The 27,722-nt window shown below is 26.6% G+C and overlaps 3 protein-coding genes across 3 annotated transcripts; 1 reads left to right on the top strand and 2 right to left on the bottom strand.

Moving 5' to 3' along the window:
• Window positions 1-15,360: 15,360 nt before the first annotated feature.
• On the bottom strand, window positions 15,361-15,873 carry OCT59_024103 (uncharacterized protein; the record flags this gene model as incomplete). The annotated part of the gene is made up of 3 exons (XM_066135181.1): window positions 15,361-15,549; window positions 15,688-15,728; window positions 15,831-15,873. The coding sequence occupies 3 exons, from the start codon at window positions 15,871-15,873 to the stop codon at window positions 15,361-15,363; spliced, it is 273 nt and encodes a 90-aa protein (XP_065991230.1).
• Window positions 15,874-17,168: 1,295 nt separating this feature from the next.
• OCT59_024102 (uncharacterized protein) lies at window positions 17,169-21,696 on the top strand (the record flags this gene model as incomplete). Its single annotated transcript, XM_066135180.1, has 17 exons — window positions 17,169-17,305; window positions 17,483-17,560; window positions 17,658-17,844; window positions 17,926-18,060; window positions 18,153-18,218; window positions 18,308-18,417; window positions 18,491-18,607; window positions 18,733-18,880; window positions 18,949-19,452; window positions 19,536-19,652; window positions 19,717-19,781; window positions 19,862-19,974; window positions 20,076-20,275; window positions 20,355-20,449; window positions 20,528-20,591; window positions 20,673-20,741; window positions 20,833-21,696. The coding sequence occupies 17 exons, from the start codon at window positions 17,169-17,171 to the stop codon at window positions 21,325-21,327; spliced, it is 2,700 nt and encodes an 899-aa protein (XP_065991229.1). The 3' UTR covers window positions 21,328-21,696.
• A 542-nt stretch (window positions 21,697-22,238) lies between these two features.
• On the bottom strand, window positions 22,239-27,088 carry OCT59_024101 (uncharacterized protein). The gene is made up of 4 exons (XM_025315031.2): window positions 25,847-27,088; window positions 23,117-25,622; window positions 22,783-23,038; window positions 22,239-22,698 (listed from the first exon to the last, which is right to left on the bottom strand). The coding sequence occupies exons 1-4, from the start codon at window positions 26,261-26,263 to the stop codon at window positions 22,506-22,508; spliced, it is 3,372 nt and encodes a 1,123-aa protein (XP_025183816.1). The 5' UTR covers window positions 26,264-27,088; the 3' UTR covers window positions 22,239-22,505.
• Window positions 27,089-27,722: the final 634 nt, after the last annotated feature.

The following is a 27,722-nucleotide window of genomic DNA, read 5'->3' as shown; positions in this document are numbered from 1 at the left end:
TTACATCATATATTTTACTTGCCTCTCTAGCATTTTCTGATTAATTATGTATCTAAATAAAGTTTCGTCCATTTCAGGATATTTGCATTAAGTTAAAGATTAGAGTCGTGATTTCAAAATATATCTGCGAAGTGCAAATCAATTATTAGTACGATATAAAATTATAGCTATATTGTTGATACTATTAATAATCTCTTTTGTAAATAATCTTTTCACTCTTATGTCTAAAAATAATTATTTCAATCGTACTTCTTTTAAATGGAGTATCTTAGGGTTTCTTGACGAGTCAAACATTGAGCCATTTGATTTAAAAGTTGATTTCTACATAAAATCTCTTGAAACCATTTTTGATTGTGAAAAAGGCGCTCAGAAGGAAAGAGCATGAGTTCTTCTTGATGGCTATAGAGAGACAAGTAAATTGTTTTTTACTGAATTTAAGTAGAAAAAAAGTGACGTGACAGGAGCTTACTGGGTTGTCGTCATTCAAAGTTATTGGCTGAGTCACAAAATCAGTACTGGAGCACAGATGGCTTATTGGGTTGCCTGATGTTCAAGACTACTGGCTGATCTAGTGGTAAGGTTACTTGTCTAAACCTCTTCAAAATCCTACGATTAGTTTCGTCAAAATTTTACTATATATTTATTATAGTTTCGGCAGAGTTTTGGCAGTTTCGGCATTTATAATAAGTTTCGGCAGTTTCACCTTTCTCCAAAGTTTCAACTTTAATATAGTTTTGGCAGAATTTCACTTTTCGGCGAAATGCCATCTTGCTTAAACCCCTAGGTTTCGGCAAGCAACCTTATCTAGTTGAATAAAAAATTGAAAAATGGATGATAAATTGTAGTTGAACATATTTTTAATTTTCCAATCGTTTGTACTAAGGTAATGATCAGAAAATCGCTAAAAACTGGGATAAAGAGCATATGTCAGGCAAAACGAATGTCCTTTCAATTAACATTAACCACTCAACAATTTCGGAAAGTGAAATTGGAACCATTGAACATGAAACTTTCACTTCTAAGAAAAAAGACCAGAAAGAGGTATATAAGAACCCTGGAAAATACTTATATAGGTAAGATCCCATAAAATATTTTTTATTAGTAGCTCTAAGCATAGGTTTTTACTATGATCGCTAAGCATTGTTAATATCTAACTTTAAAAATTATATAAAAATAAGCAAATCAATCTTTTAACCTAATTAAATTTTTATTATAACACATATAATTTATAAAATATATTTATTAATTAAATATATTTTATTAAATCCAATTTTAAATATGATCAATACATTGTGAAGCTAAACTAAACATAATATACAAGTAGATTAATAATATTCAATTAATAAAGTTAATAAACAGTAAAAGAAAAATTTGAAATTAATACTATTACATAAAATGTAAATTTCTCCATAAGTATTATACTTATATCCATAAATATTAATAAGTAGGTAGTTTCGATCTTGCTGAACAATTTTCAATTAATTTAGAAGGTCAATTTCATTTGACCAAAGGGGTGTAATTACGCTCTGAAGTTATAAACAGAGAAATGAAAAATTCAGAAGTTAGTACCATTATGAAAAATGCACATTTCTCCATAAGTATTATATCCACACTCATGAAAATTAATATATAAGTAGTTTCGACCTTATCAAACAACTTTCAATTAATTTAGAAAGTCAATTTCATTTGACCGAAGTGGTGTAAACACGCTCTGAAGTTGTAAACAAAAAAGTGATTCTGAGTCACCGAATCAAATTAAACAAAATCCAGTAATCTGATTTTGATAAATTTTATACCATTAGAATCATCTCATTAAGACAATTCTAATGGTAGTAAAATCATCTTTCTAGGTTTAATATTGACTGAGATAAGGATTAATAAATTTTATTAATTAATTAAAAAATTATTAAAAGATTTTCTATGCTAAAATGAAGTAAAATTAGTTATTTAATATAAAAATAATACTGAGAAATTACAAAATTTTTAAAAAAATTTATGGACTTATAATTTTCTCCACCCTTACCCCACCACCACCCTGATTTATAATTTTCTCTACCCTTACCTCACCACTACCCTGACTTATAATTTTCTCCACCTTTATTCCACCACCACCCTTTTATTCTAAAGTTCTTTATGTAAATTTTTGTCATTACACTATCACGTCTAAAATAATTTCTATTTTATCTAAATTTGTTCATATTTTAATATTTAAATTTGTTACACTGTCACGTCTAAATCTTATTGTAATTTTATTATACCGTTACGTCTAAATCTTATTGTAATTTCATTACACCGTCACGTCTTCTTTTTATAATTTTGTTACACTGACACGTCTAATTCTTTTTATAACTTCATTACACCGTCACGTCTAAATTATTACATGTTATTTATTACAATTAAGAGGTAAATTTTTGTGTTATATTTATTTATAAAATTAAGAATCTAATTTATAATATAATCTATAATTAATTTTACCTTATTATATACTAAAACCTATACAAATTATTAATTGATTTTACCTTATAAACCGGAAACCTATTTTAACTTTACCTTACATATCTGGAGACCTTTATTTATTATATATATAATTTTACCTTAACTATTAAGAGACCTAAAATTAAATTTTACTATGAATTTTACCACAGATTTTTGGACACCTATATTAAAAGTAAGCGGGATCCTGTTTGAGATCAGGTTTTATCTGCAGTAGCAATAAGTCTTTAAGGGCACTCATGGTGTAGATCAGAAGGAAGGAATTCCTCTAAGAAAGTATGCCTCTAAAGTATACTTACTCCCCTAGCTTAAGTCATTCACTGATAGTGTACACATGGTTATTCTGTTATGAGTTACCAGATTATTTAATTTTTAGTGTTTATTTGGGATTTTTGACTTGTTTTATATGTATTGTATTAAAATTTGTCTTTCACTGCATAAATCTTAATAAAGAATTATATGCACTGCAGTAAAAAAAAAAAATATATTATTTAAATATATTTTATAAATTTTAATGAATACTCAAATATATTTGATTTTAAACACTAAATATAGAAATAAGAAAAAGGTTATATAATAAATGGTAAAATATTTGACAATAAAAAATGAAAATAAAAATAAAGTAAAAAATACAAGTAAAATACTAACTAATTAAATACTTATTTAATTAGTAACTTTTTTTAATTGATTACTTAATTTACTAAATAAACAGAAAATTTTTATATTTTAATAATCAAATATCAATTAAATTAATATTTGATTAGTACTTTTCATGAACTATTTTAAGTTACTTAAAAAAGTTCAAGCTTTGCAAATCTTATTAAACCTTATTAATTAATTAATTAATTATAATTTTAGCTAATAGAATTCAGCAAAAGTTTGTAAAAGTTTGCTCTTTTAAATAAAACTTGTTTAGCTTGAAATGGCTTATAAAAAGTACTATATTTGATTAAATTATATAACTTCTGATTATTTATTCTTTATAAATACATATCATTTGTAATTGTATATTTTTTTCTGATCTTAAGAGGTATATATTTATAGTATTACAGGTATTTTTTCTTGGATATTTACTATATTATAAATCATTTAAGGTTAATGAATACTTTACTTTTAAGTTATTTTTTATTTTTGATTCAAATTAAATTAATATTATAATAGATTCTAGCTATCCTTTAAACTGTATTGCGGGCAAATTTACCCGCAATTTCTAAATTAGGATAAATGACACTATAAAAAATTCTTTAATTTTGGCCAGATCATCACATAATTTTGCAGCCAAATTGATCTACATTCTGGCCATAAATTATGAGTTAGATATGTGGTTGATCATTAAAATTGGATGAGAAATTAATCTACAAAAATAGTATCAGAATTTTTATATAGTAAAATCTTAACTTTCTTATCATATTTTTTTCTCTATTTGAATATTTATTATAACTTTTTATTTTCATTATAAAAATTTTGCATTATAATATACAAAATAGAAAAAAAAAAATTAATTTTTATGAGTATATAAAGAACCCTGCTTACTTATAAGATAGGTCACCCCTAGGCTTAAGGTAAAAATCATATATAAAATTCTTTGCAGATCCTACTATAAAAGGAAATTTTATGTTATCATTATGATTTTTTTCCTTTTTAGCTAATTAACCAATAGAATTTAAGAAAAAAGTAAGGTAAAAACTATTAGTAAATGGCCAATTTTCTACAGTGACTTTTATTATAAGTAAGCGGATTATCCTGTATATAATTAAAATGTATAATAAAATTTTCATAGGTTATATAAAGTCAAAATCCTACTTTTAAACATCAAAAAATCATATTAACAAAAGTTGTTTCTCATACCAAATTCTACATATTCTATTAAGCTTTTATATAGCTACAATTAATTATCAATGAAATCATCAAAGTTATTAAGTGCAAAGTTTTTTAAAATTTTATGATTATCTTAAAATACAACTTTTGACTAATAGGTAATTTTCGATTTCCTAATATATAATTAATAAATGATAATAATTGCTACACAATATATAATTTAAACTATTTTGGAAAAAAATTTTATTAAAATTGCTTTATTTTTCATAAAATTAGATGAGAGCTGAAATTTTGGTAAAATTGCAAGCAAATTTGCCCGCAATTGCTTATAGTTTAAGGGATAATAAAAATAGAATGATTTTAATGCTCACTAGTGGTGAAATTCACCCAAGGTAAAGTTTACCTATATTACATAATTTATTAAAATTTAAATTGTTTTGTTTTGAAAAAAATAATAATTTTATTAATAAAAATATTTATATAAAATATATAGTTTAAATATAATAATATATTATACAATAATTCATAAGTTAGTATTATTATAAAAAATGGATAAATCTTACAAGTATTAAGTAGATTTTATACTGCTAAACAACTTTCAATTAATAAAGAAAGTAAATTTCATTTGACTAAAGTGGTGAATTTACGCTCTAAAGTTAGTAAATAGAAAAAAGAAAAATTTGAAAGTTAGTACCATGATGAAAAACGTAGATTTCTCCATATGTATTATACCTATACCCACAAAAATTAATATATAAGTAGTTTCGACCTTGCTGAACAATTTTCAATTAATTTAGAAAGTCGATATCATTTGACTAAAGTAGTGAAATTACGCGCTGAAGTTAATAAACAGAAAAAGAAAAATTTGAAAGTTAGTACCGTTATGAAAAATGTAGATTTCTCCATATGTATTATACCTACACCCATGAAAATTAATATACAAGTAGTTTCGACCTTGCTGAACAATTTTCAATTAATTAGAAAGTTGATTTCATTTGACTAAAGTGGTAAAATTATGCTCTAAAGTTAATAAACAGAAAAAAGAAAAATTTGAAAGTTAGTACTATTATGAAAAATGTTGGTTTCTCCACATATATTATACCTACACCTATGGAAATTAATATACAAGTAGTTTTGGCTCTGTTGAACAACTTTTAATTAATAAAAGAAATTGATTTCATTTGACTAAAGTAGTGAAATTACACTCTAAAGTTATTAAATAAAAAATATAAAACTTTAGGAGTTAAACAGCTAGTAGTGTTATAAAAAACACAAATTTCTCTATAAATTTCATTTCTAATTTATGAAATTGAATTGTATGGGTTTAATAGTATGTTTGGAAAAAAAGTTACAGTTTAAAAAAATTCATAAAAAAATTTTTATTTACGTGTATGAAATTGTAAAACGTAATATAAACAAAATTAATATAAAACTAAAATTATAATATTACTGGTGAATTTCACCTGAGGTAAATTCACCCCTGGTGAATTAATTTTAAATTAACCACTGGTGAATATAAAATTAATCTATAAAAATATATTAATATAAATTTAATACCTTTATAATATTGATACAGAAAAATAATAAAAAATATCAAATCTATATTTTCATAATTATAGATCAAGTATTAATTAATATCACTTTTAAAAATTTTTAAAGCTTCAGTAAAGTAACTTAAAAATCTTTAAATCAAATTGATTTTATTGATAATAATATTACAGTTTTTTAAAATTACTTAAATAAAATGTTTAATAAAAACAATAAAAATTACAAATTATTATAATTTCACCTAATTATAAAGTAAAAAAGTTATTATCTAATTATGTCCAGTTTAACATCATTCAGCACTTCATTATTTACCTTTTCAATTATTTTTGAATCTTATAAAAATAACTGAATAAAATATAACTTTTATATAATTTTAAATTTGTAAAATTTTAAGAATTTTTTAAAAAAAAGAGAATTATCAATTAAAAAAACACAGTAATGCCGTATATTTTATTTTGTAATTTTACAATAATTTGAACTTTTTACCTTTGCAACATATTTTACAATATTCTAAAGAATTACTTACAAAAAATATGTGCAGTGCAGCTTTGCAGGAAAAAAGTATGTATTAAAAAATTTTTTTTTTTATATTTGCATCGGTTGGGGTAAATATTTTTGTCTATTATATAAGAACATTACCAGTACAATTGCTTATTTAGAAGAATGATGCGAATTGTTATTTTGCCTGTTTACATCACAAGCTTTACGTTGCAGGCTTTACATATGTGGACGAAAGTTATCAACAAGCCCTGCGTATTGGAAGCATTGAAAATTTCTAATTTTAGATTTTAAATATATCAGATTATCATTATTCAGATATTTTTTTTTTTTTTTTTAATGTGTGATTAAGCAATAAATGAGAAATTAACGCCAATAAAAAAAAAAATCATTTTTTTTTTGTTTATGTGTTTATGCAAAAAAGAATTTCATTGTTCTCATAAACCCAAAAACTGAAAACTCTTTTATTAATAGTGACATCAATTTCCCACCAAATTTGTGCAATTAAAGCCAAAGTATCGGAAATTTTGAATTTTAGTTAAACCAAAAAATTGGAAAAAAAAAGTTTTTTTATATTTAATAAAATATCTTTTTAAGTTGGCACGGACTTTATTTACAATAAACAACAAACAATAATGAAGTAATTTTAGCCGGGTCAAACAAAACGCCAAAAGTTGTGACAATAATAAAAAAAAAAAACTAAAAACGCCTTGATTGTAACTTTCAAAAAAACTTTACGATTATCTTAGGAAATTAAAAATAAAAAAACAAAAAAATTTGTAATTTACTTTTTATTTAATAAATAATTCTTAAATCTGGTTAATAGCTTTCAAAATGCAAGAAAAAAAAAAAATTTTTTTTTTTTTTTGTGCTGTTGTTTCTTTGTTATGCGTCAAAGTTTTGAATATATTAAAAATGATGATATATTCAATAAACACAAAATTGGGTTATGAGGTACAGTCTCTTTGTTTTGTTGACTTTTTATATTGCGCCATGTGTGTACGCGCATGCGCCAATCCATCAAAATCTTATCCAGTCCGAATAATATTTGGGGAGAGAATGACAAAGAAATGAAAGAAACGTATAAATTCCATTTATGTATTAATTTATAATATGACAACTAATAATGAGGAAATCATAATAACTCAAAATGGTAAATTTTTTTTTTTTCTTTTTGTTTTTTAAATGTTTCGAAAAGAATAATGGTTGCATTGATCGAAAAATCATGTGACCTCAGTGCCTCAGTGCCTCAGTGGCTGAACTTGGTAATACGCGTTTTTTTTTATCAAACATTTTTACATTTTTAGCAATTTTTTTTTAATAATACAAAATTTTAAATTAATTTTATTTAGGTGCCATTCAACCAATTTTGTTTTTTTATTATTGCCAATTCATTAGTTTACGAACCTTTTTTTTTTTTGTCGTGTAAATTAATTTCTATAAATATTATCATCTTTTTTTTTTTTGATCGGAGTTTACTACATTTGTATTTCGTAATGTATCTATAATACTTTTGTTTTTGGTGTTAAACCCTTTTTTTTCTTGCACATGTCTATATAAAGAAGAGAGATATACAAAGGTTTTTGAATTTTTTTTTTTAAATTATTGTCTATAATAGTGATTATATGGTAACGAAAGAAATTTTTCTCTAATAAATTTTTTTTTTTTTCCTCTTTAAAAAAATGCTTAGATCGATTATTTGAAAAAAAAAAATTATATGATTACGAGGAATGATTATATGGATTATATGATTATAGGGTGATGACAAGTTAATATTTTTGCGAAAATTAAATAAAATACGACGAAATTATTTTTTTTGTCATCAAAACCTATATCAATTTTGAAATTAGAATAGGTACGCGAAATTGCATATATTTATTTACCCTTTATGGGCAAATACTTTTTAAATATGTATTTCGTACTTGAAAGAAACGACCTTGTATTCAAGCATCCTTAAAGAGGAAAAAAAAGAAAGAAAAAAAAATTCCGATCGACCAATGAAAATAAAACGATATGAAATTAAAAAAAAAATCTCATCGAAAAAAATAACGTATTAATGATTTTTTTAAAATAATATGAAAAATGAAAAAAAAAGAGAAAAAACGCGGGAAATTGTCATGAAAGGGGATTTTTTTTTTTGTTTTTTTTTTTGGCATATAATCTCTTTTTTGGGGGTAATGAATTTATAATGTGAGAATATCTTACAGATGGGAGGGGGATTTATAAATATATAAAATAATATATTTTGTAATCGGCGTAATATAAAAAAGGGATATGCAATAAATTATTAATCATAATTTTTTTTGAGCTTATTAAAAAATTTAAATTAAATATTAAAACTAATTCGGGAGGGTAATATATATAATATTTTTTTGATTTTAGAAATTGTTTTTTTTTTTTAAATCCCTTTTCCGACCTGGCCTTTCTATCTAAAATAATGTAATATAAAAAACGAAATGAAAATGTTCGAAAATTTTTGATGCTTTTTTTTAAAAAAAAAAATTCCCATATCGTCCCAGCAATATGGATTTAAAGAAAAAACGATTTTTTTTTTCTTTTCGTGAAATATGTATTTTTATTTTTTAGTAATTGAATTCGTGAAACGTTGGTTGTTGATTTTTTTTTTCAAGCCATTCTCAAGGTGGAAGCAAAATATAAATCACGTTCGTTAGGTAATGTCAATGGAGCTTCAACAGGGGAAGGATAGCCGAACTTTTTGTAAGGATCATTTTTATTTTCTTTAATGACTGGTTTAAAAGCGGTAATTCGGGTACTAGACGTTAAACTAGATTCCATTGGTTGATATAAACAACTAATAGCTGGAAGTACATATCCTGATGTATTATGATGTTGATAATGGTAATCCGTATGGTAATCCGTATGAGGCTTAAAACAGTCAGTAGGAGTTGGAGGACTTGGTGGTCCATAGACACTCATTTGGGAATTGCAACCATTAGAAATAATTTCGGATGAATTCGGTTGTTTACGTGGTTCAAAAGCTCTAAATACGTAAATACAATGGTGATCCAATCAAAAAAGTTGGAATAAAAAAAAATAGTTTCAAAGATAATATGCGGTGTCACCAAAAACAATGGCAAAAGAATAATAAGGGAGAAAAATAAAATAAAATAAAATAGGTTACAACATATTCATTCGTTACAATAAATAAAATTTTTCATTCAAGAATAAATATTACATACGTATTATACTCCTTCCAGTGAGGATCATGAGATCTTTGGTGTCTAGTAAGAGTAGTACGTCTTGTAAAGGTTTTTCCGCATCCTGAATGTGAACAAACATAAGGTCTTTTCCCGGTATGAGTTCTTCTATGTCTAGCTAATGATGAAGACTAAAGATTGATGATGAATTTATAAATTGAAATTGGTCAATGAATGAAAAAAAAAGAAAAAAAGTAGTGAAATAAATGAATGATGAATGTATATACATATACATACATACATATATATATATATATATTATATATTATATATTATATATTATATATTATTTATATAATATTTATATGTTTATATATAATATATTTAATATGTATATATATGGTTTTATTTAAAACTTACGTCACTAAATGACTTGCTACAGTTGGGGTATTCGCAGATGTGAGGTCGTTCACCAGTGTGAGTTCGGTAATGAACTGTTAAAGCAGAACGTTGTATAAATTGTTTACCACAACCTTGCCATTCACATCGATAAGGACGTTCTCCGGTATGTATTCGTCGATGTCGGGCAAGATCTGATCTACGTGAAAAAGCTTTCCCACAAGCATTCCAAGAACATTCATATGGACGGTCATTGTCTACGATCGGTTCCGAATCAGTATTTGATTCGCTCGTAATGCTTGGAGTTGGACTAGTAGGCCCACGAAATTCATCATTGGTATTTAAAAGTGTTTTGATATCCATGAAGAAAGTTTTTGGTAATTGAATGTTCGTGTAATTTAAATGAAAAATTTTTTTTTTTATTTTTTTAATAAAAAAAAAACAAACCAAACGTAAAATCGGATTTATACTTGTGTGTGAAAGATAACAGTATCGATTATTGGTTGTAGAAATTTTAGGGAAGAGTAGAAAGATGATAGAATATTAGAGGCGTTAAAAAAAAAGGAAAGGTATTAAAAGTGAGATAATTTTTTTTTTAAAAAGGGAGGAAAAAAAATTAAAACCAAACGTCTTGTCTACAAATATATGCAAACGTTTAAAGAAACAATAATGAAACAAAAACGTCAACGATGAACAATCAAAGTTACAAAGTTAAAAAATATAGATGTAGATGTATGATGGTTAAAAGTAAAGGAACTTTGAGGTCGTTAACGTTACTGTTTAGCACACACAAGAAGCGATGAACGAGAGAGAACTGAACAGTAAAATCAACGAAGAAAGTCATAAAAAAAATTATTCCAGGGATTATATATCAAAAAAAAAAAAAAAAATTTTTTTTTTTGATTTTTTTATTGTTTATAGGAAAAACAGTTTTTTTGTGGAGCAAATAAGTAGTCGTAAACAGGTAGGCTTGCAGAAAAGGGTTGGGTTTAAGAAACGTGGAACGATAAAAATTCTTGGTTTTTAAATTAAATATAAATAAATTTCTTCCGAAATATAATATAAGCAAATATGAACAAGTAAAATTACCTTTTTATTATATTTTATTTATTTATTTATTTTAATGTATGATATATATATATATATATATATGTATGTACATATATGTAAGTATATATATAAAAAAAAATTTTTTTTTTTTTATTTTTTATTTTTTTTTTACATGCTTATATAAATAAATAATTTTAAAGAAAGAAAAAAAAATATTACTATAAATAGGTTGGATTATCGAAAGTTAACAATTATTATTTAAATAATAATATAGAATTTATATTATATTATTGTATATATATATATCACACAGCTGCTGCTGATCTAGACCGACTAGACATCCCGAAAAAAACTGCTTACATTTGCTTACCAATCTCAGGATGAGGATGAAGATATTTTCTTTTTAATTGATAATTGGTTCAAAATATATATAATGTCACTAGTGTAACAAATTTTTTTTATAAGCTAACCAAACTATTGAAATTTTCATTAATTATCTGGTCCGGGAAATCGTCCTTTTTGCATCATTAAATCACCCGGATTTTACCGATATTTATCCTATTAAAAAAAAAAAAAGAAATAATTTTTTTTTTAAGCCCGCTTTGCGAATTAATTAATTTCATATTACTTCAATGGTCCTGTAAAGCCTATAAGGTAGGGCTGTAGGTGAATAAATATAATAAATATATAAATGTATATTATAAAGAAAATTATATGTATATATTAAAACATAACAATAACACACATATCAACACATATTTGATTTTATTAGTTAAACCGTATTCGTTTATTACTTAATCGGTTTAAGTAATATTCACGCCACTTTTTTTTTTTTTGGTGTTACCAACTTATTCATTCGGGACTAACCTAATAAATATTATTATTATTATATAATCATGTGACTTGGTTTTTAAGAAAATCAATGGATGCCTGGAATATGTAAGAAAAAAAATAAAAAAAAATGTAACATTTTAATAATAAATAAATAACTATAATAAAATAATAAACAATTACATAAGAAAAAAATTTTTTTTTTATCAATTATAATTTAAATATATCAAAATTAATTACAAGTGGTTTTAAAAAAGTAATCTCACAACATATTACATAATATTACAAACAAATTTCCTTGGATTGATTACGTTAGTTCGATTTTTTTGCATTTCTATTTGTATAAATATTCATTTTTGACAGATTTCATTGAACTACTATACAAAATGCAAATACATGCACACGTTAACATATTCACGCATATACAAAAATGAACAAACAAATGAATCAAATTATATATATGTATATTTTTATATATCTCTCACGCGCCTGTCTACATGTCGTGTATATATTATTTTAACAAAAACACGCGCGGACAATTAATAACTCGATACGATCGGGATTTATTTAAAGTAATGTCAGATTGTTCTATCACATTACATAACTGATTATGTCACTTAAGGTTAATGAATTTGAAATATCCGAAGATCCGAAAAAAAAAATATTAAATTAGGCGTTAATTAATATTGGTTTTCCCTCGTGGTGCATGATTCACACCCCGATATATCAATCATTATAAACTTTAAAGGGTTCAAATAAAATTCAATTTCCGATAAGTTTGATTATCGGATGTTTAATTATATAATATTTTTGAAACAAAGAAATAATAATAATAAATAATAATAATGTAATTTTTTTGTGTCATGTTCTCATGTGTATTTCATTCTTTTTCAATTTATATTATAACCAACCAGATTTATCTTATTATGAATCTTAACACTTTCTGGTAAGTAGTTGGTCAAACTTATCATCATTTTCATTAACCCCTGCATGATTTTAAATCTTTAATAAATTTCGTCATTGTTCTAGAAATTTTGTGATACCTTATAGAAAGATGTTTAAAATGGAAATGAGTTGTTATAATAAATAATGATTTATATTCACACTAAACCTTTCAGAGAAAGGATATTTGTATTAAATAACCACGTTTTCCCGCCAAAAATTATTTGTTGTACACCTAAAACGCGGAATTTTTCTTGAACTTTATGTTGTTTGTCATTTAAAAAAAAAACATTACAAAATTTATTTAAATATTAAAAATTAATTATTTTATGATTATTAATATTTTTGATTTTTTTTTATTTTAAAAAATTTTTTAAAAAAAAAATTAATTATTTTATTTTTATTTTATTTTTATTTTATTTTTATTTTGTTTTTATTTTGTTTTTGTTTTGTTTTTTTGTTTTAAAACCTGTCAAAATCTTTTACATCAACCCATGTAATTCATGTAATTCATATATTAAAAAAATTATATATATATAATGTAATAATATAATAAAATGTACGTAATATATGTAATATGTAATATATAATTATATATACATAAATACATATATATATATATATAGTATACATATATAACATAATAAATATGGTATATATATATATATATTTATAAGATTTTTTTTAAGGTTTACCCAATCAAGAATGTTTCATTGAACAAAATTACTTTTAAAATAAAATGAGAAAAAGGAAATTTTCCAAAATCGGATAATTTCACGATATTCAATCAACAATGGGTTGTTTAAGCTGTCAACAGGCTGCTAAGCCACTCGATCAGCTTGGATAAATGAAACGTTACTCAAAACGATCTTTTATTTGGGGAAAATGTGTTTTTAGAGATAGGGTTAACAAGTTAAATAAAGAATGCGGTGTTTAAATGTCATGTCAAAGTTTCAAGGGGTGCATGCAGTGACAATTAACTCATATTACTGTAATAAACTAAATTACATATTGTATGAGTAAGCCATATAAATGTTGTTATAATAAGCCATATTTACAAGCTTAGTATTTACATATATGTTAAGCTGCCGCTAGCATACAGAGTTAATACATTATTACACATTTCATTTCCTTTTTCTTTTTGGTCTCCCCCACAATTTCATAAATTTTTTTTCTTCTCACCGATTTGTTATTATGCGAACGGACCGTTTTGGTGAAATATTTTAAAAAAAAACCAGGAAAAAAAAAAAAAAAAAAAAAAATTTTTGAATAACGATTAAAAAGAAACAAAGGAACTAAATCTCTTGTTTACAACCAATTAAATAAACTTGCACCATTATTTGAAAAATAAAGTTTAATAACTGCATTCGAATTAATTTAACCATTTATTAAAAATTTTCAAATGCATAAAAAAAAAAATAAATAAAGACAAGTATAATGCAATGAAATTGAATGAATGACATGCATTTTATTTAATGGTAAGCCAATATTCTCTGTGGGGAGAACGCCTCGCTTATGTTCTTACATTCGGACTTACGTTTTAAAAACTAAAGGAAAGAAAAACGGTTTAAATAGATGAAATAATGCATGATAATACTCTGCAGTTGCATAAGAAAACCTATTGGAAGGGAAAAAAGAAAAAAGAAAAAAGAAAAAAAAATTTTTTTTTTTATTACTGACGTCAAATTTGATTGGGTAAGAGAAAATCTTTCTTATTTAATATATAGAATGAGAGTAAAAAGAGGAGAAAAAGAAAGATGATCAAAAAACGTGCCATTTTTTGGGGGTATTATTTATGAAATATAATGAGTACCAAAAAAGATGATCCATGCCACACCACGGGATGTCGAATGAAGGAGAGTAAAAGTCAAATGTAAAATGATGTCAATATAGACAAAATACTTTTCTTATTGTTTTCAATGATTTTTCTTTCTTTTAATTTATAATGCAGGAGACAATGACACGTTCTTTCTTACTATTTTTACTTTCTTTTTAAAATTATTTTCTTGTGATCAAGAAACAAAATTAATTCATTTTTGCATATTAAATGTGGGGTAATAATAAATCTAGAAACTGTACTAACAAAAAATCGGAATAACAATGAAACTGTTGAAGTTAATTTTTTATCATGAGATTAAATAATTATTATTTGACGCCCTTTAACTTTTCGAGCATATTTTCATTTACCAAATTTGTTTATATTTGCCAAAGTAAGCCTTGTTGTGGTAAAATAGAAGTATTAAAATTAACTATTTACATATTTACTTTACTTCATGTTGCATTTTTAATTAGTTACTTTTTATGTAAATATTTTATATTTTTACCCACGTGATAATTTCTAAATAAATAAATAAATAAATAAAATCGTGTAACATTTACAATTTATTTTCATATATTCTGTGTATTAATATTTTCTGGATTTATTTGACAGGGTTATTATTAATTAACAATATTTTTTTACATTGCCAAAAAAAATTTAGATTTGCTAAAAAAAACAAAATTAACAAAATTTCAAAGAAAGAAAAAGTTGTTATATTTTTAAAGAATATCCCATCCTTCAAATAATAATTCGCCATCTCTCTCTTTTTTTTCTTTTTATTTTATTATTATCAAATTGGCGATTTTAGCGATTTTCCCCAATTACTTCACGATGAAATTTGTCTAATTTAGCTTCTTCATCGGGATCAATTTCTTGATACATCTCTTCGTTTCTAACGTCTTCTGCAGTAATACGAAGGGCTCTACCCGTACGTTTTTTATGGATATCTGAGGCTTTACGAGCAGATTCTATACGGGCCTCCATACTTCGATCCTATTTAATAAGAATAATAATAAATAAAATGACATAATTACATTTTTTTTTTTTTTCGGAAATATTGAGAAATAAATTCTCAACGATTAAAATATATATATATATATATATTTGAATTATTTTTTATTTGGTTCCTACCCCTCGATGACTTGCAGCAATATATGCTCGCTCCTGGTTCTCTAAAAAAAAAAAAAAATTGAAAAAAAAATCAATTAAAAAAAAAAAATTATAAATTCATTCTTAAGGATGAGTTTTTAATTTATTTTTATTTTTAATTATACCTTCGTGAGTTCTTTCTTGATTACGTCTGTTAAAACTTGACATTGTATTATATTTGTTACAAAAGAAAAAAAGGTCGATTGTAAATCTGTTTTATTGGAAAAAAAAAGGAAATTGTTTTTTTTTGAGAATTCAAAATGTTGATGATTATTTATTTATATTTTGAAAACAAGTTAGTTATTTGATATTTGATAATTTGATGGTAGGTAATTGTTAGTTGGAGGATTTTTCGAAATTTGAAATTTGTAATACAGTCGTCATACTGATGTCTTAGTGATGTATGATGTATTATACTTTCCCAATGATGTATAATTGACGTTATATAATCATTCATGCACTTACATAAATTTATTTGGATTTATATTTATACTTCGTACATCCCGGGGAACATCGGGAGGAAGTACTTTGCATGATATACCTTCGAATATAATTTTATCCTTGTTTTTTCTTGTTTGATTCCCACTACGATCATTCGTTAATTCTGCCGGAAATTAAAAAAAATTTAAACTTCATGCAGTTTATGCAGGTTAACCAAATTTGTTAATCAGTTTTGTGTTACTGAATTGAATGTTCAAAAAAAAAACTGAGCCGTTTCTTTTTTCTCGCGTTCTCTTTTTTTTTTTGTTTTTTTATTCCTTTGATAACAATGAAATGATTCTTTCTTATCTATCTTTATTTATCAAAAGGAAAATAACCAATTAATGTTTCTCATTTTTTTAAATAACTTTATAGAAATATTTACTTTCATTTTTTTTTAGCAAGTAAATTTTTTTTTTTTTAAAAAAAAAAAAAGAAATTAATAGTAGGTGTAGGTGATTAACGTGTTTTATCCAAAGGTAATCTGAAACATAGTTACATTTTTCACAGTTTTTTTTTTAAAAAAAAATTATATATATATATAATATACATTATATCTTTTCTTGATACTATTTTATTGTATTACCATACATTTTCATCATGTAATCATGTATTGTTTAATATTTTTATAATAATGATGTGATTCAGTGATTGAAAATGAAGGTTCTTTTCTAAGGTTGAATCTAAATACAATGATACGAAAAAAAATAAACATACTAATGTGAGATATTTGGATATCAATCATTTTTTACTAAGGTATTCATTTTGGTTATAGTTGTGTAACTAACCTAAAACCCTTAGTCTTAAATTTGTACTTTTTTTTTTTTTTTTTCTAATAAACAAAATTTATTAATTAGTAAATAGTGAAAAAAAAAGGAGTGTAAAAAAGACCGATTGATTTTTTCAAGAAAAAAAAAGCCTTGTTAATTCACTCGATAAAACCGCTCGTCAATATTTAAGCGTATAACTTATAAAAAAAAACAATGTTTTGGAGATTCGGTTTGAACCATTCTGCAATTGACGGTCTTCTTGATAAAGAAGATCTAACTTTAGAAGAATTATTAGACGAAGATGATTTGCTTCAAGAATGCAAAGCACATAACAATAAACTGATTGAATAGTATCCTTTTATTGTTGTTGCAAAGTTTTAAAATTTTTAAATTCTATATTATAGAGAAAAAATTAACCATTTTAGTCCTTTTAAAAAAAAATTTTTTTTTTTTTTTTTTGTTTATAAAAAAAAAATAATTTTATTATTAGTTAGTTATCATCCTTAACAATTCTTTTAATTTTACAGTCTTCGTGAGCCTTTAAGACTGTCACAATTGCTGAATTATATAACTAGGGACGATTTGGATGATAAACAAAGATTCAAGTAATGAATTTATCTATATTTGTCTGTTCAAGACAACCAACCTTTCTTGAATTATATATATATATATTAATTCATTAATTCTAAAATAAAAAAAAAGATATCCTTATGTTGCGTGCGAAGTTCTATCTTGTGAAATTTGGGCTATTTGTGAGGCCGTTATTGACAATGTAGATTTGCTTAATTCATTTTGGCAATTATTGGACCGTCCCCCACCATTAAATCCTTTACAAGCAAGCTACTTTACAAAAGTTAATGTGGTATTCATGCAAAAAAAGATGAGTGAGGTATATTAATTGATCAATTCATTTTTTATAATGATTTTCAGTCATTTTTTAACTCATTTAATTTTTTTTAATTTAAAAAAGATGGTCAAATTTATTCAATCAATCCCTAATGTTATTAAAAAAATGTTAACTCATATGGATACTTCAGCTATTATGGATTTATTGCTTAAATTAATTAGTGTTGAGGAGTATCCAGAAGGTGCTGGGGTTATTGATGTTAGTGGTAATTGTATCGGATTGAGATTATTTTGATATAATATTTTCATATCTTAATGATTATTTATTTTTATTGAACGTGGATTATATAGTGGTTGAATTCTGAAGGGCTTATTGAAGAATTAATTTCTCGGCTGGATCCGAATATTGATCCTGACGTAATTGAACAAAAAATATATCTTTGTTCATTTTCTTGTAAATTGTTGTAATCACGATTTAAAAAAAAAATATTTTATAAAATTATTAGGTACATTCAACCGCTGCACAGGTCCTTAATGATATTATTGCTATTTCTCAATCAACTAATCCTGAACAAGGTGGTATCGGCCCTAATGCTTTGAGTAGAGCGCTTTTCAGGTGTGCATAAATAAATTTTTTATCGTTAAAAAAGATTTATGACGATTTTTATTAATAAAAATTATAATTAAAGCGAAAAAATAGTAACCCGACTTGTCGATTATATGCTTCATCCGGTAGCTCCAAATTCAACTTCTACATTAACTAATGGAGTAAACATATTTATTCAGATAATTCAAAAAAATAATAGGTATATGCGGAAAAGAAAAATTATTTTTTTTTCCTCTTCTTTTACAGTTTTTTGTTACATTTATAATCTAAAAAATATAACAAGAATCTTATTGACTATATATATTTAATTCGCCGATAATATAGCGACTATAATGAGGAGGCAATGTTATCTTTGGCACCTCAACAACAACAACAGCATCATCATCCAGTGGTCGATTTAAGTGATATGTTAAGAGTCTTAGCTAATCGAATCGGAGAGTTTAAAGCTTTATTGGATAAACCTAAATCAGTGGTATTGTTATTTTAAAAGTCATTCTCTTTTAATTATTATTATAATATTTAAATGTTTAAATCCAATAGTCGGGTCAAATCGATACAACAATAGGTAAAATGGTACCCCTTGGATTTGAAAGATTCAGAATTTGTGAACTTTTTGCAGAATTGTTACATTGTTCAAATATGAGCTTGCTTAATACTATTCGACATGATACATCATCTACCAATGGATTCTTTGAATTAAAACATACTTACAATAATTATGAACAAGCATCAAATTCAAATGGTCCTGATGCAAATTATCAAGCAGAAAAAGTTGACGAATCTTCAACCGCCATGGATATTCAAGGAATTGAAAATTCAAAGCAAAAAGACTCGCAACAAGAAGAAGAATTAACTACCGAACAAACCATAAAACCTGTTTCTTCACCAATATTAATGGAAATTGTTGAAGAAGCACCAGCACCACAATCAACAAATTATGAAACACAAACTAACAGTTTCAATGGATCAGCATCATCTGAACTACCAGTTGGTGATTTATTAAAATCCAAATTTGTTGAGCACAAAATTATTCCAACATGTCTGGTAATATATATTTTTGATTCATAAAATAAATATTTTTTTTTTTTCAATTTATGATTAAATTTTTTTTTTATTTCTTATTTAAGGACTTATTCTTTAATTTTAAATGGAATAATTTTCTACACACCGTGGTTTATGACATGATTGCACAAATATTTAATGGAAGAATGGATATTGGATATAATAAAGCACTAGCGATTTCAGTAAATATTTATTAATTATTATATAATAATTGTTCACAGTCTAAACGTAAATCTCTCTTTAAAGGTTTTTACTGATGGTCATCTTACCAAACGTATTACAAACGCACAAAGGCTAAACGATAGCGAAGTGTATGTCGCATATTTCTTCGGTTCATGTCAGCTTTTTTTTTCAAATTTATTTAATCAATTATTATTTTCTATATCATTAGTGAAGAACCCAAGGGTGTTAGATTAGGTTATATGGGACATTTAACTTTTGTCTCGGAAGAAGTAGTTAAATTATTAGATCGATATGCAGTTGAAATAGGAGAGAAAGTGAGAGGTTGGCTTCATTACTTTGATAAAGTGAAATAATTTGACTTTTTAAATTTTTACTCACTCATTTCCCTTTTTGAAAATTTCCTTGTTGTATGCAAATTGTAGAATATATTGAGGCTGAAGATTGGCAAGAATATGTATCCAAAACATTACGCGAGACAAGAGATCGTGATCGTGCGGCATTAGGTGGTGCGCGTCCAAGTAACCACGATAGTATGTCTCCTAGTCGTGAAGAAAGCGAAGATGAGGAAGAAGAAGATGATACCATTGAAGCTGTCGATGGTGGCGATATGGCGAGCGATCAAGTTTGTATATTTTTATAATTTTTTTTCTACTTATTTTTAAAATTTGTTATTTTATTAACATATATTTTTAATTTTGAAGTTTGCGCGGTATTTATGTCAACAAATTACAAATGACTTACCAGATAAATTTGGTTCATCTGATGAGAGCGATGATGATGATGATGGGTGGATGGGGTAGGTTTAATATTTTTTATTTTTTTTTTAACTTGATTGTTTGAATATTTACTTATTAACGATTCTATATATTTTTAGTGATGAATTTGACAAGGATGAATTTGATATGAGAGGGAATTTCCCAAATACTAGTATGCTTGAGGTATTTGATGGGGTTTTTTTTTCTTTTTTCCTTTTTTTTTCACATTTTTATAAATGTATTTACCGATATTTTTTGGTATAGAATGATCCTTTTGATAATCGCCGCTCTTTAGGTTTAGATGAAGAATTAGGTGGTGATAGTGATGATGAGGTAAATTCTATTTAAAGTATACTAATATTATCTATTAATAATTGTTTTTTTTTTAGCTAATTTGTTTACTTTTACATTTATTCTATATTAGGATAATCCTAGCTGGCCGCAAGATAATCGTAAGCCACTTCTTACCGTTGCCGATTGGTCAGCAGATTTTCAATCAGGCTTTAAAGTATCAAATACAACACAAACTTCTGATGATGTAACAGCAGCTGTTACTACGATTACAAACCCAAGTACGAGTGAGGTATCTACAGAAGTTTCATCCATGAACCCAAAATCCCCTATCACAAATGTTCAAGAAATTAATAGTTCAGTGAACAATGTTAAGGATGAACACGAAAACGATTTAAATTCAGTCACTTCACAACCAAACGTTATTGATAATTCACATGAACAAGAATCAACAGATACATTGACATTATCAAAATTAAAAGATGGTGAAGAAGGAAATAATATGGACTTTGCTACCTTTGACAAAATGAGTGTTAGTGTAGATACTAAAGATATTATTGATGATAATCAAAAAGATGTACAGAAATTAAATGAGAATATTCAAGAAAATGATATGAAAACATTTTAGTTAAAAAAAAAAATTTCACAAAAAATTTTTTTGTTTAATGAATTAAGCAAATGATGAGATTAGGTTTTTAATTGACAACCTAAAAAATTTATTAATTCAAATGCATATTTTTTAATCAATCCTTTTTATTTTTATTCAGAAGAAGAAATTCAAATGATCAATTATTTTATTCATTTCATTAATATTATATATATATTTAAATGACATTATTATTCAAATTGTTCAAAGTCATAATAGAATCAATTATTTTTATTATTGTAGTCCTTTTGGAAACAATTCATTATTTTGTAATTATTCAAAATATATATTTTTTTTTTGCATTTACAAAAAAAAAAAATATTTCCAAACTTTTTTTTGGTTATATACTGTATATTTTTTGCCCAAATTTTGTTGTAAATCGGAATTGTTTATGTTTATTGCCTTACCGTAAACTTAAAAAGTTAAATAGTAAAAAAAATGTTACCATAGTTACCATAACAATTACGTTGAAACTGTTGGAAACACAAAAATGTGTTTATTTTTTTTTTTTTAAGTATTATACCCGATGTAAACAAATACAGATCATCTTGTAAAACTCTAAATAAAAAAAAAAGTTACTAGTACTAAAATAAAATAAATTTTTTGATATTTACATAAATAATTATTAAAAAAGAATACAAATTTTATTTTCAATTATCATACCTCTCATAAATTATAAATATTATAATAATTTTTCACAGATAATACTTTTTTTTTTCTAGCTTTTGTAAAAAAAAATAAGAAAAAATATAAAATACAAGAATACAAGGTATACTTTCAAAGTAAAAAATATAAAAAAGTCATGCATAATTTTAGAATAGATATAGATATCTTACAAACTTTTCAAAAAAACTATATATATTATACTCTAAAAAAAAATTTTTTTTTTTTTTAGTGTAACTTAGTAGTAATAGATGAGTATATTTAACAATTAAAAGTAAGGATGAATAAAATATAAATGTCAAGAATTTTGAGATAAAAAATTTTCAAGTTCATAAGTCTTTGTATATAGAAACAAGTATAAATAACTTGAAGCCTTCTAGTGTAAGTAATTAAAATATTAACAAAAATTATCAAATTATGATAAAATAATTTCATTATTTCATTACACTAGTACATCATATTAATTTTTTAATATTTTTATTAAAATTTTTCTATTATTATTCTTCACCAGTACCACCGTTCAGTACGACTATCCTTCTATCAACCCAAACGCCATTTTCATCCATGCAACTGTTTCCTTGTGATCCATCTTCCTCAATTCCGTATACACCAAAATCTAAAACTTCAAACCAAGTCACTGAATTTCTTTGAACAGCAGCCACACATCTACGTTCATCAAATCTGACTTGCCTGTTGTTCAATGTAAAATAAAAGATTAAATATTAAAAAAGTTTTAAATAAAATAAAAAAAATTAATTAAAACGTTCAACTCACCATACGCCGCTTAAACCATTCAATAAATCACGCACATGACGGCCAGTCTTGACATCCCACATGCGAAGTGTTCCATCCGAACCCGAAATTACCTTACTTTCATCATGTTGGAAACATGTAATTGCACCAGAATGTGTGGTTAAAACATGTTTGCATGTGCCATCATCGGGATTCCAAATACGGAGACTTGAATCGGCAGCGGCAGAAACAAGATAATCATGTGAAAGATCAAGAAGACCAACAAGAGAAGAATGTCCTATTGAAAAAATCACGTCAATAAAAAATGTTCAAATCGACTTCTTGATAAATACAATTTTTTTTTTGCAATATTTACCTTCCAATGTCCATATATTTGTTCCATCTTCTAAATTCCAAACTTTTACGGTGCCATCCATACTACCACTCATACATCTTTTGCGTTTAGCATCCAGTACAACGGAATACACTTTTTGTTGATGCCCGTGTAATCGCCAAACACAATCACCGGTCATAATGTTCCATACTCTTACCGAACAATCATAACTGCCACTAACTAAAGTATTACCAACACCCGCTAAAGCACGAACGGAATGTGTATGTCCAGAAAGTGTACGAAGATAATAAGGATTATCAGCATATTGCGTATTATCGGAAGGTGATGAAGGGATGGCAGGTTGAAATGGTGGATCGGAGTCAAGATTTGGTAGACGCCAGACTTTCAAAGTTGAATCTCTTGAACCAGTAACGATTAGCGGAATTGGTGGTTCCACAATGGGTGGTTCATTTGGATTAGTGTTAACATTTTGTGGCATTATAATTTGGAGACAGCGAACGGTACTAGTATGTCCTGGAAATACATGAGTACATTCACCAGTTTCAAGATTCCAAACACGTACAGTTCGATCTGTAGAACCTGATACTAATGTTTTATTTACATATTGTAGTGCCCATACACCTCCATCATGTCCCATAAGTCGATTAATCAATCTACCAGTAGCGGTTTCATAAACATTGATACATTGATCATCAGAACCTGAAATAATCTTGTCGGAGTCAAATTGTAAACAAGTAACGACATTATTTCCATGACCAGGAAATGAGATGTGTTTATGACGTCCATGAAGCCAATTTTGTCGCATAAGATAATGACGACGATAAATAGCTTTAAAAGGGTGGTCAGCTGAAGGCGGTAGAGGAAGCCTTTCATCAGAAAGTTCAGCTCGGTCGCTACTTTCCTGAGACATTGCGTCAACATCACTATCGTCACCGTCATATGGACGATCATCATCTTGATGAGGTTCTTGTTCGTCCACTCTAAAACTACTCCAATCCCCATCTGCTCTGGCTTTTCCCTTGTCTTGTTGTATTGAAGAATTAACGAACAATGAAGAGCTTACACCTGTTGAAGAAGATTGTTCATCAGTACCTGTAGGTGAGAGTGTGTATGAATCTTGTAAACCATCATTATCATTTTCATCTATTTCTAACGCATTATTATTATTATTTTTTTCGATTATTATATAATCCATATCATCTACAGCCATATTATTATTATCATTAAGATTATATGTAGTAGCTAATCTTGATGAGCCTTCTAATCTATTCTCTTCTGTAACAATTCTCATGTTATCAGTGTCATCATCATCAATTTCTACAACAGTCCTTTCTTCAGAAGATGACGTACCACTTTCATTATTATTACTGGTACCGTCTAGTTGCCTGCTTCTATTATGTGAACTATTTATTGAACGTAAAAGTCCCCAATTTTCGGCTATAGCACGTTGTTCTTCTGATTCATCAACACCAAAACCATCTGCCATAAGTCGACGCTGCCATGTTAAACTATCCCCATCTATTACATTTCTCCACCTTTTATTTACTTGAGCTGCTTTACACATACTAGGTGCATCTAAATATCTTACAATGTGTAAACTAAGCTCAAGTGGGAGCATTCCAACAAAATCTTTTCTTAATGCAGGCAAAATAATATTACTAACGTATTGAAGGGTATTTGTACGACAACGTCTAAGTAGTTGGAAAAGCATATAAGATTTCATCGAAGATGGTAAGGCATCAAATGTGGCCAACATGGTGTTCAAATCCCAAAGACTAGGAGTATTAATTGAATCAATCATCATATTATTTGTCTGCTGAACACTCCAATTTTCATGATGATTCACAGGTTCATCAACAGTTATGTCATCACTGTCCGCTTCTTCGTGGCCCGTGTGGTCAGCAAAGAAATTATCAAATTGATTTGTTCCATTTGAGGAAGAACCTCCAATGATAGGGGACAGAGATGGTGACGGTAAAGCTGAGGAATGAGTGCTTCTTGCAGTAGAAGGAGTATCCATTCCAAGGTTTGAAGCAGATATATTATTATTATAGTGCCTTGTAGAAGTAATTGTGGAAGGAGTTGGTTGAAGAGTCAATTCACTCTGAACATTACTCATCGGGGTATTTGTTCTTGGTATATTTACTTGGTTGGAACTGGCATTACGAAATTCTAATTCCATCAATTGTCGTGAGGCCAGCTCGTTGTCTTGTTCTGGTAAATTACCAACAGCTTTTGCACGAACTTTTTTATGTGGCGGAGATAAAGACCTACGAGAAAGCGAATTATTTCTACCATGAGAACCGCTACTGCTGCTATTTGACTGTTGCTGACCTGCAGAAGATAAATCAAACGATGAAGGCTCGTCAGGTGATGCGGGTCTTTTACGAGCACCAGATCCTGTAGTTTTAGTCTCCGAATAATTATCATTAAATGATTGATGAGTGGAACTCGTACTAGTTTTAACCGTCCTTGATGTCGAAGTAGTGGGCCCGGATGCTCGCATATTATATAGGGCTTCTTGGAGCTAAATTTTATATTAAAAACGCGAAAATTTTGTGTAACAATCAATATATAAAATAAAATAAATATTAAAGTTAATAAAATTCAAACTTGAAATAACTTTTCTTGTGGATATATACCAGATACCATCAAACATGGAACAAAAGAAAAAATTTTTTTTTCTGAAATCACAATTAAGGTATAAAGTAAACTTGATAGTAATAATTAAATTTTGGAACAAATCCTAACCTTGATTATTTGTTGCTCAGAATCTTCATCCTCGCGAATATAAGCTGGCTGACCATTTAAATCAAAACAAAACCGTTTTAAAGCAGGAGGAGTGGGAGTATCAGCAAGGGGATATTCTTTAGGATCTAAATGTTTTGGTAGAGGTGGTGGTTTCAATATTAGTGGTGGAAACGAAGTTGTCGTAGTAGTTGTAGTTGTGACCACAGTAGTTGTTGTGGTAGGAGCCAAAGAAACGTTAGCTACAGTAGGTAATCTAAATTGAGAAGTAAGGTTCTCTTTTGAAGAGGATGTCGAAGACTTTTTACTCGAGTTGAGAGGAATAGAAGCTGACATTGGCGTTGATGGCGAAGGTGATTGACAGCCTTCAGAAACGATATTTGTGTCAACTTTAAAAGTTGAAGCTTTGCTGTTTTTCATTATTAGTTTCGAAGTGTAAAACCTAAATCTACTAGTATAAACTTAAGTTTCACTGAAATATACTGGGAAAAAAATAAAAGTTCTTTTGTCTCGAAAAGATATAAATAATAACCTCAAGTAAAAAGATGAGAGTGTAAGATTTATAAAAAAGAACCTTACTATTACTACTTTTATTTGAATTTTGTAAAAGTTTCTAAATTATGAACAAGTAGTAAACTCTCAATATAAGATATTTTCCTATAAATAACACGAGACTGATAAAACTTTGAAGCGGAACTTTTTTTTTATCGTTCTTGTTATTATCGTTATTATTTAATATAAGTTTTTTTTTTATTTTATTTTACTCTGTCTAAAGAGAAGGGTTTAAAAAAAAAAGTTCGCAAAAAAGAAATAAAAGTTTTTTCGGCCCTTTGCGTCTATTTTTTTTTTTGAAAAAAAGAATAGTACGATGATTTAGTAAAGGGAAGGGATAGGTCGGCAAATACGAATTAGTGTACTGAATAATAATATTGAAATAAGGGATGGAGCATGGAAGGACAAGACAGGCTTAAAGTCTAGCTATAGAATGATGAACCTCAAAAAAAAAACCTAACATAATCTGATTTTGGAAGACTATGTGTTTGACTAAACCAAAAAGTACGTCATGTTATATAACATCACAGGCTTTTACACAACAGATAATTCGCGGCTAAGCAATATAGAAATAATTAATTATATGATTGGTTTACTGGGGTATTCGCGTGATTGGCGAGATTTTGAGAAACTTAAGATACGAATTACCCTTTCTATCCTTCTTTTTTCCGTTATAAGTCTATAATTATAGGGTTTCAAATAAGAAAAAAAATAATTTTTTTTTTTAGAAAAAAAAATGTGGTTTCAATCGCTTATCCATTCCTTATATAATTTCGAATTATCACGTTCATTTGGTTAAATTAAAAAAAATCAATTGTTATAAAATTTGGCAGTGAATTAGAAAATTTTGATAATGAAGAAAGTATAAAAGTAGTATTTAATAATTTAATTTAGCATACTGCCATACTGTACATGTTTGCTATTCACTTTCCATCTGCTCATCAACTAAGGATTCATCAAAGACTCTATCCTTTAGATTATTAATCTATTCGTACTACATAAATAAATGTGTAACGGGGATCACCAAATTTAGATATGCCGCGATGCCGCGTTTACACGGTTTACACGATAACACGAATATCACGTGCATTAATTGAGTTACAGACTACAGAGGCGTTTTGCAGACGCCCTTTACTGCGGCGGGCTGAACATCATAATTGTCATATGGCTGTGCAACTATTGTGATTTACAAGCCTAATACCTGCAAATTGCGTTCTATTACATAACAACAACAGGTTAGTCGTAAATGGTTGTTTCACTTGTTTGTCAGGTTATTAATCGTCAGACGTCGGTCAAGTATTCATGTAAAAATTAAATAACGCGATCT

This window comes from Rhizophagus irregularis, chromosome 4 (genome assembly GCF_026210795.1).
Source record: "Rhizophagus irregularis chromosome 4, complete sequence".
Classification (NCBI taxonomy): Eukaryota; Fungi; Glomeromycota; class Glomeromycetes; order Glomerales; family Glomeraceae; genus Rhizophagus; species Rhizophagus irregularis.
The sequence above is the reverse complement of the archived record's forward strand: the minus strand, read 5'-3'. Positions and strand labels throughout refer to the sequence as shown.

Bases quoted from the DNA above. Each gene is read 5' to 3' on its own strand.
- OCT59_024101 (XM_025315031.2), bottom strand. From the start codon at position 26,263: ATGAAAAACAGCAAAGCTTCAACTTTTAAAGTTGACACAAATATCGTT. The intron at 25,623-25,846 runs GTTAGGATTTGT...TATAAAATTTAG, and splicing joins CTGAGCAACAAATAATCAAG to CTCCAAGAAGCCCTATATAA. The intron at 23,039-23,116 runs GTAAATATTGCA...TTTTTTCAATAG, and splicing joins AAATATATGGACATTGGAAG to GACATTCTTCTCTTGTTGGT.